General features: G+C 36.5%; 1 protein-coding gene across 1 annotated transcript; it reads right to left on the bottom strand.

Annotated features, from left to right (window-relative positions):
• Nucleotides 1–5,458: 5,458 nt before the first annotated feature.
• LOC150096020 (cuticle protein 14-like) lies at nt 5,459–6,239 on the bottom strand. Its single transcript, XM_090409596.1, has 2 exons — nt 6,126–6,239; nt 5,459–5,839 (listed from the first exon to the last, which is right to left on the bottom strand). The coding sequence occupies exons 1-2, from the start codon at nt 6,237–6,239 to the stop codon at nt 5,459–5,461; spliced, it is 495 nt and encodes a 164-aa protein (XP_090265722.1).
• Between the last annotated feature and the right edge of the window lie 4,233 nt (nt 6,240–10,472).

Here is a 10,472-nt window from a genome sequence, read left to right as displayed (position 1 = left end):
TTATCTTGCACATCTCCCTGAGAGTACGTATCAGAAATGTGATGACGATGATGATATGTGTATAATACCGAAACGGTAAAATTCATTTCACTTACTGTACGCCCACAGATGCGAGACCCTTCGACACTTCTGCGCATGTCAAAAGAAGGAGAATACATTCCGATATTAGGGTAATCAATGCGTTTCGTGGGATGGGTGTTTTTTATTATACGTCGGAAAATTAGCTTTTATTTTATGACAATTCTAGTTTTTAAAGTGGTAACTATTTTGCTTCTATAACAGTTGGAAAATTTTACGTATAAAGCACGTGATTTCGCTTATTGATTACTTCAATCACTTCAATATATATATATAAATATGAATATATATATATATATATATATATATATATATATATATATATATATATGGGAATAAATTTTTAACTTGGGTATATTGTATATTAGGATAACCAAGCAATTTTATATGCTTGGTTATTTTAGCTCCTAATCCCAAGTGTGCAAACAATTAAGTTTGCGCCTGAAACAAAGTTCAAGTCTAAAGATGGTACAACACCAGGGCAACTCATTGTAAAGGTGGTTAAAGCTTTGATCACTATTCTTAGTATTTTCCCATAATGTAAAGCACATCTCACTAGAAGATGTATACTGCAATGCATTATGGGTGGGGTCACTACCCAGACCGGTTTCGACCTTTTTTGAGGTCTCCTCAGTGAGTAGCTAGACCCTAAATACCAAGGTTTTAGTAATACAAAGCCTTATCAACTTTACCTATATAAGTTGCAACAAGGTGTATTAAGTTTTAATAAAAATCTCTGGAGGAGATATTGATGGGAATAAATTTTTAACTTGGGTATATTGTATATTAGGATAACCAAGCAATTTTATATGCTTGGTTATTTTAGCTCCTAATCCCAAGTGTGCAAACAATTAAGTTTGCGCCTGAAACAAAGTTCAAGTCTAAAGATGGTACAACACCAGGGCAACTCATTGTAAAGGTGGTTAAAGCTTTGATCACTATTCTTAGTATTTTCCCATAATGTAAAGCACATCTCACTAGAAGATGTATACTGCAATGCATTATGGGTGGGGTCACTACCCAGACCGGTTTCGACCTTTTTTGAGGTCTCCTCAGTGAGTAGCTAGACCCTAAATACCAAGGTTTTAGTAATACAAAGCCTTATCAACTTTACCTATATAAGTTGCAACAAGGTGTATTAAGTTTTAATAAAAATCTCTGGAGGAGATATTGATGGGAATAAATTTTTAATATTTAATAAATATTTAACCACCTTTACAATGAGTTGCCCTGGTGTTGTACCATCTTTAGACTTGAACTTTGTTTCAGGCGCAAACTTAATTGTTTGCACACTTGGGATTAGGAGCTAAAATAACCAAGCATATAAAATTGCTTGGTTATCCTAATATACAATATACCCAAGTTAAAAATTTATTCCCATCAATATCTCCTCCAGAGATTTTTATTAAAACTTAATACACCTTGTTGCAACTTATATAGGTAAAGTTGATAAGGCTTTGTATTACTAAAACCTTGGTATTTAGGGTCTAGCTACTCACTGAGGAGACCTCAAAAAAGGTCGAAACCGGTCTGGGTAGTGACCCCACCCATAATGCATTGCAGTATACATCTTCTAGTGAGATGTGCTTTACATTATGGGAAAATACTAAGAATAGTGATCAAAGCTTTAACCACCTTTACAATGAGTTGCCCTGGTGTTGTACCATCTTTAGACTTGAACTTTGTTTCAGGCGCAAACTTAATTGTTTGCACACTTGGGATTAGGAGCTAAAATAACCAAGCATATAAAATTGCTTGGTTATCCTAATATATATATATATATATATATATATATATATATATATATATATATATATATATATATATATATATATATATATATATATATATATATATATATATATATACAGGGTGTTCGGGATAAATTTGACAGTTTCGTAAGGAAAAAGAAAATCTTCTTTGTATCTATTAAATTTAATGAATTGACAAAAAAACATTACAGGCAGAGTTAATTACAATACTATCAACAAGATTTACTCAAAATAACCACCATTAGCATCGATCACAGCTTCAATTCTGCTTCGGAACCTCGAACAAGCTGATGCTACAGTCTCCCTGGGAAGGGCCGCAAAAACTATTTTAATTTTATCCATTAACTGGGCTTTTGTATTACTGGAAGTGCGATTGGTGTCTTTTTCAACTGCGCCCCATACAAAATAATCCATGGGGTTAAGGTCTGGGGAGTTTGGAGGCCAAACATTTGGACTGGTGAAGTCGTAGAAATTTTCAGACAACCATTTTTGACTTTTCCCAGAGGTGTGGCAAGGGGCCGAATCCTGCTGCCATACATACGGCCTACCATTGGCTACCCTTGTTATCCAGGGCTTGACTACAGTTAGCAACTCCACGAACAAAGCCCGAATTCCAATGCCAGGGTTCTTCAACACCTGTTCCTGCAGATTTGCGAGGAATTCTGCTGTACGAACGCAATCAGATCGTCTGCTAGGGATCTTTCTTCTTGCTACATCCTCGTAGTCACCATTGCAAGTCTCTAGTTCATGCCTGATTGTTTTTACTGTATTCAGGGAGCATTGGGCAGCAGTCGTAATATCCTTATTTTGATGGCGGGCACGAATCATCATGATACAAGTTATTCTCTTCCATGATTCAGGTGGGTTCCAGCTATCCATCCTTTCTGACATCTTGTATATGAATGAAGAAGGGTCCAAACTTTTAAATGAAGAGAAGTGTGTGTTAATACATGTAACTTACGGAAAAATATAATTAATTATAAATATGTCAAATTTATCCCGAACACCCTGTATATATATTCATATTTATATATATATATATATATATATATATATATTCATATTTATATATACTGACTATAACCGAGACTAGAATAACAATTAAATTTATTCAAAACGCAACATGTTTCATCGGATTGTCCAACTTCTTCAGGCGTGGGAACATAGAAAGCAAGTAAACACTATAAGGAACATCGTATCACTATAAAACGACTATTATAAAATTCAGTCAGCTTTGAATTGTAGCTGCAGTCCGAGTTGCAGTTCTATTGTTAAGTAGCTGCGTGCGTCTGATTTCACGCGTGTGCCAATATCGGATAGCAGAGCTGAAAGAGTCCGGTGGATTATAGCTAAGGTTATTATTTATGTGATGAGGGTCCATAACAATTTCCTTAGACTCGACTATGCAGCGCTCCACCTCTTCACGGCTTATATGAAGCTTTGAGGTTGTTGTCCAGTTTATCTCATGTTCACGGCCTTCATCATTTGTGTTCACTGAAAACAGCACATGGCTTGACAGGGCACTTGCTCTAGTGCTTTTGTAGGCAATGTCCCTCTGGTGTTCTTCCAGACGAAGGAGGATGGCTTTTTCAGTTTGGCCATAGTATTGTTTCCCGCAGCCACACGTGATTTTGTACACTCCTGGAAATTGTAGATGGTCGTGAGCTTGTTTGTATTTGCTTAAAATCGATCTTAGTTTAGGAAGAGTAGAGAAGCAGGTTTTTATGTTGAACTTTCGTAAAATTCTTCTTAGTTTCGTGGAGAGCGAGCTGATGTATGGTAAGGAGATACAACCTTTGGGGTTGTCTTGTGTTTCTGAGTTGTTTTGATGGCGGTGGTATAGATGCTTAGTAATAGTTTTCGACGAGTAGCTATTACTTGTGAAGGTTCTTTGTAGATGGTGTAGTTATATATGAGATGTAAGACTTCTGACTTCAACATTGGCATCTTTCCCAGGTCCGACTCCCACTGGTGTGCTTTTGTGCTGAAGTGATTGCTTTCCCTGAGATATGAGCGGCTCTGCTGAGTGGTAGGGTGAATCTTCCTCACCACTGAAAGAAGAACCCTCTTCTTTTTTCAAAGGTTCTTCTTGGTGGTGGGGTGAGCCTGTCATTGAGGGGAACTACTGCTGAGTTAAACGATCCTTTGGGGCACTCATTGTTGAGGGATCACACCAGTTTTTGGAGAGGTATCCCCGCACTTAAACATACCTCAATAAAGGTCGAAACCGGTATGGTAGTGGTCCTTCCCATTATGCATTGCATTGTGGGATACATACTGAGGCAAGTGATGTGAAGTTATTAGCTTCTATTCACGCGCGAAATATTGTTTATTAAGAAACTAGAGAAAGCCACAGTCATGAAGCTAGTGTTTGATGTGCTGTTCGAAGTATACTCAATAAGATTGGCCAACGCAAACTAGACACACCATAGTTCAATCAATGGCCATATGGGAATCGAAAATATAAGAACCATTTTCGGATTGTCACCCAGATTGGAAACTATAAGAACCGATATTGAGATTTAAACACAAATACGGAAAAATACAAATTCTTTGCGACTGACATAAACCAAAAAAAAAAATAAAAATAAATAAATAAATAAATGAAAAAAGGAAAAATACCAATTTCACTGAAACTGACAAAAACCTGAAACACAAACATAAAATTCCATGTGAATGGTTTTCAAAGGAAAACGAATTATTTTGGTAAGTGAATATACACGTAATGGGAAATGGTTTAAACTTTTGAGACGCGAAGGGTGTAAGTAATTGATGGCGCCCATTTTCTGACAACGATGATGGTGTCAAGTGGAATGTCTATTTTATCATTATCTGAGAATAATTGGAATTTGAGTCATTCTCTACTTGGATGGTTATAAAATGTGATCTACTTTTCTTCTTTTTCCATTCGAAGCCTAACCATAAGGTTGATAACGTGCAAGAAATTTGTTGAATACTTCGAGAACAAAGAGGAAGACGATTGTGAAAAAGTGCCATATCTAGATTGACTGATGTCAGAAATTCACAAAGCACTATTAAATGGTCAATTTATTTTATTTTATTTTTTGCTCTTGTATGTCCAGATAAACTTTGATTAAATGTGTGTATTGAAATTAATTCTCGCATCTGTAATAAGATATCTTATTAGTACTAAAATTGTCTAGGTTATATTAGTGATTTTGTGTTCAATCTTTATGATCCAATGTCAGGATAATTGACGAAATGAATTTTTATTGAGCATCAAATGCATGCAAAATAATTGAAATCTTTGACAAATCAATTGAGATATTTTATTTTAATTCATATTTCAGTTGCATTTTTGGTAGTTTAAGAAACAGCAAGAAAACTTCGTGAACGAACACACACACACACACACACACACACACACACACACACACACACACACACACACACACACACACACACACACACACACACACACACACACACACACACACACACACACACACACACACACACACACACACACACACACACACACACACGATAGGCCCAAGCTCTATTTACACATAGCTGCCTTCACAAGAGGATTGTACTCATTTCACAATGAACAAATCAGGTAAGGAAATAACACTGCAGGCACTTTCTTAGAAATACAGTCCATGGTGAGCCCCATATCCGTAGTTCCAAAGTCCATGGTGTAGACCAGCATGTCCGAGATGAGCACCAGCATACAGAGGAGCGGCAGCGGCATAAGCGACTGGATGAGCAACAGCTCCGAGAACAACACCAGCTTTGTTGATGGCTACCCCAGCGGGATCTTTGGGTTCAACACCTGGCTCGTTAGTCTGGACGTCAGCTCGGAAACCCAAACCGTCGGCGACGTAGTTGACAACGCGTCTACGACCATCAGCATCTGTCAAACCATAGGAACCAATTTTGTTACCAAAGGCATCGCCGTGTTCTCTACGGAAGGTGCCACCAGTGGCATGACCCTCATCATAACCGAAGGCATAATTGCCAGCAATCTGTCGAATAATAAAAAAAGTCACTGATCAATATTTGTTTATTATAAAATGCTTTATTTTAAAATGTAGATTGAGCTGAGGTTATTCTCTCCTCTTTCTAAGCATTATCTTTTAGGTTAGTTTTAAAAATGCAATCCATTAACCCGATTTAATTTTAATTTTACAATACTAGCAGAAATTTTAATTCTTATAATTATTGTTATTTGTATCTCCAGAATCTAAAATTATTTTTAAATATCACTGTTAAGGTTGGATTTTGGTACTAAGTTTATTTTTTAATACTCACATCTTGGCTTCGATGTTGAGCACTGACTCCTGCTCCATAGAAGTAGGGAGCTGCGTGTAGAACTGCTCCCGCTTGTACAGCAGCAATAAGGGCACACACAATTAAAACCTGCATAAAATGAGTATTTCAATAATATTATTTTATTTATCATTACAATAACATTTCTTGATTAAATCTTTGTTAGTTTATAACACTAATATAATGCTTGAATTCTTTTGCTAATATTTTTTTTTTCAATTAGACGTTCTTCCTATCAGGAGTTTTATATAAACTTTATTTCTCACTTGATTTAATACCTTGCGAAATATTTACTTGAATTGTTTACCACAACACACAAGCAATGAATTATTTGATTTGCGAAGTAATAACTGGCTAAAAGAAAAACTTAGGGATTCCAATTCTTATTCACTTTTGAGGAATCTTGTGTATTCAAATACTTGGGTTCGAATTTATCTGCCACGAAAATGTTCATCCATCTCATACGAAGATAAAAGTTTTTTTTCTTCTTCTTAAAGAAAGTCGGGTTTTCGCCAATAAGAAATGAGAACACACAAGAAAGAAGAACCCAGCCATGACTTGAGGTTTTAGTTCGATAACACCCTATCCAAACATTTTCTTCAATCAGATGAAGGGATAAAGAGTCAAAGACTCAGTCCATCTCCCGTCCCCCCCCCCCAAAGCTAGAAATAGAGATATGTGTTCGGTGCATATTGATTGATTGATTTCATCCATCTTTAGGACCGATAGAGTCCCCTAATGAAGGGTTCACGACAAAATTAATGCTGACAGTTCATCACTCCTTTCTGCATTCCCTAAGTGTTCATGACTGTAATGCATGTGTGTTCACAAGGGCGGTTTGCCTGCTTGCGGGATGAAAATCCCCGGATAAACTGGGTAAAAAACCCTGCTGTCCACGCCCGGCAAACTTGGCTATGTCTGAGAAAGATCCGCCTCACGTCGACGACGGGAATCGAACCTAGGACACTCCTTCCCCAGGAATATGGTTACGAAGTGTAAAGCCACTCGGCTAACCGCACGGACTTCAGTGCATATAATATCTACTTAATTGTCATCTTTGGCCAGTGTCAAGACAGAGAAACCCGAGATTCTATGTGTGTGTTCTATTTGGGATTGGTACCCAGATCTTTCCAAGTAAAGCATATTGAGTTACAGAGCATCTAAGTATGCATATGTATAGACATATATGATTGTGTGTACGTTTGTAGAAAGAGAGATGTGATGTAGGATAAAAAGAAGAAAAATAAAAAAAAAACATAAGAAGTTCTAAATCAATTGTGATTTCGATTCTCTCCTTAAAATTGCTAATAAATTAAAACCTAAACCACCACTTGTAATGATTGGTGACATAATATAGTACTGAACGATCAGCTATTATTACTAAAATTAAATTTAATTAGAAATTCATCTTACCTTCATTTTTTTCTGCGGCACTTTCCTGATGAACTCTGCAAGCTCTTTTGGATACGAGGTACTCTACAGAGAACCATCTGCAGATTTTATAGTCTCCCAAAATGATCACGTGATTTTAAATGTAATCTCAAATAATCTGACTAAGCAAAGTTTCTTAGTCCTATAATATAACAAAAAAAAAAAAAAAACCACATGGATGTCAGAATTCTTTAGATCGAAGGTCACCCGCTAAGTGACTTTCGCCACCGACACTTTCTCTAACGTTCGCAAGCTTACGTATCGACCTCGGAAGCATGCATTTTAATTGGGTCACTTCGATGTCATAAGGAAAAAAAATCTTACGCCACACCCGAACCAATATATAGAAATACATTTCTCAATGATACTTTCTCTCATTAAAGATATCCTAAATGGAATTGTAACCTGCATAGCTAACGTAAAAAAAAAAAAAAAAGTAATTCAGGTGCCTACTTTGCAAGTATTGCTCAATCAACTGCTAAAACTTTAAAGTTCCTTACGTGAAGAATTCTAGCTTCTGTAGTGAAAGATAATACACAAAGGATCAAATTTAGTTTCTAGTAAATAGTAATAAATCGTACACGTGGAATATCTGTCTGGAATCTGCAATAAATTTAACCATTCAAAATCATTCATACTTATTTTATAATGTTTTGTTCTTGTATTCTTTTTATTTCATGAGAAAACGACGCAACATATTCTCATCCTGCATGTAAAAATGTCCAAGAAATATATTTATGTATTTATAATGATTGTGTGGCATGTCTCCAAGCTGAGGAGCCATAGGTAATTATAGGACAAATCACCATCTGATAGAGTAATGGTTTGATCCTTGTGTTTAATTTGCTGTGTCTATTAATCAAGGGGTAGAGTTGAGCTATAGTTTTGGATACTTTCAACAGATGCACCTGGTATGATTACTGAAACACAATCTTTTGGCAAGAAGTAACCCGAAATATTTGGTTTCTGTTTGCCATTGAATTTTGGTAGCAAAGAGAATAATGTCCTCTTTGGGAGATGCTAGTTTTGTGGTGAAGAGTACGACTACACTTTTTCAGAGTTAACTTGTAGTAGTCTGAAGTCTGAAAACCATTTTTCTACTGAAAAGCGAGCCAAAAGGCTTCACTTCGGCGATGCAAAATTATTCAAATTAAGTGGATATTGAATCCGACATTATTTCAAAGACGAATAGAGAAACTACAAGAGTTTCATGCCGAATATAGCGACTATAAAAGTTTCGACGGATTCAAGCGTAAGCAAACCTTTCGTGACAGGGGAAACTCGTAGTAAAGGTGGAGTAAGATCTGATCACTATCCTTAGTATTTCCCATAATGTAAAACATCTCCTAGCGGACATGTATGATGTTATACATTATGGGGTGGGTCACTACCCAAACCGGTTTCGACTCCACCTTTACTACGAGTTGTCCCTGTAGTGAAAGGTTTGCTTACGCTTGGATCAGCCGAAACTTTTATTTATCTCTATATTCGGCATGAAACTCTTGTAATTTCTCTATTCAGCTTTCAAATAATGTTGGATTTAATATACACTTAATATGAATAACCATTTTTCTAGCTTTAAAATGCTATCTTGAAGTTTTTTTTTGATTACAAGGTGAGGTTAGCTAGATTACTAAGATTGACGTGTCGTCTTCATACAAAGCCGTGATGATCGCCATGTGGTTCTGTGGGATATCTGCCATGTAGATTGCAAAGAAAAGCGGGACTAATGAGAATCCTTAAGATTCTACAAGGATTCTCTACAGAGAATCCTTGTAGACAAAATTCTACGTTGGATAGAGCTTCTTCCATTAATTTTAACCTGCAATTTTCAGCAGGGAAATGCCACTGATTTGAGAAATATGACCATGCTCAATAATTATTTAGAGCTGATTACAAGTGATTTAAATGTGAAGAAAACGAGTTCTACTAGCACCTGTGCCAAGCTTAGAACCACACCGGCCAGATGTGCCAACTGCAATAGCCCTGATCCTGCAAATTACGAACGATGAATCTGCTAGCCAAAAAATAAATTGGCAGTAAGAAATAATCAAACTTCTTTTTAATTTCGCACGCAACTAAAGGAAGCAGAATTTCTTCAGACTCAAACAAAATTAAAAAAATCAAGAAGATACTCATCAAATGAACAAAACGTACGCCGAAGCCGCGTGCCCCATTACAGCAGCATGACAGTATCAAACACATCCTAACCTGAATGCGGTTATAACTGCCTCTCTCTCCCTCTCTCTCTCTCTCTCTCTCTCTCTCTACCATGCTTCAAGATTTCAGTAAATCAAGTCCATTACTAACCCCTACAAAAAATATTCCTTCAAGAAACACACTCTATTTTAACAGCACTTAGTTATGATTAGAAATAAATTTCTTGACCAAACTCCTTTTAATTGCTCCTTGAAATGCCAACGGCGTCTCCAATAATACTATTGAACTAGAAGAATTTTCAGTAAGATACAATCGAGATATTATACTAATAAACGAAACTCACTTACAGCCTGTGGACAATTCGAAATTGATAGGATACCTTCTCTACAGAAATGACAGACTAGATCATAGAGGTGGGGGCGCTGTCAATTTTGTTAAAAACTATATTAAACATAACTCACTAACCAAATCAACCTACCCACCACAAATTTAGAGATTACAGGCATTGAAGTCTACACCAAACCACAGCTGGTAAGCTGAAAATCTATGTTGCTTACAACGCACCAACCAAAAGTTTAATGTTGGCTGATTTAGACACTATTCTGGCATCAGGATTTCCATCATCATTGTCACAAGGTCGAAGTACATTGTAGTGGCTGGTCCTACTGAACCTACTCATCATAGTCCTCTTGGCAGATCAGATGTCTTAGCTATTGTTATCCTAGAGAACGTCAAATA

This window comes from Typopeltis vanoorti, chromosome 19 (assembly GCF_054136105.1).
Source record: "Typopeltis vanoorti isolate ZY-2024b chromosome 19, IOZ_Tvanoo_1.0, whole genome shotgun sequence".
Taxonomy (NCBI): Eukaryota; Metazoa; Arthropoda; class Arachnida; order Uropygi; family Thelyphonidae; genus Typopeltis; species Typopeltis vanoorti.
This window is presented reverse-complemented; position numbering and strand designations above follow the sequence as displayed.

Bases quoted from the DNA above. Each gene is read 5' to 3' on its own strand.
- LOC150096020 (XM_090409596.1), bottom strand. From the start codon at position 6,239: ATGCAGGTTTTAATTGTGTGTGCCCTTATTGCTGCTGTACAAGCGGGA. The intron at 5,840-6,125 runs GTGAGTATTAAA...ATTATTCGACAG, and splicing joins CTCAACATCGAAGCCAAGAT to ATTGCTGGCAATTATGCCTT.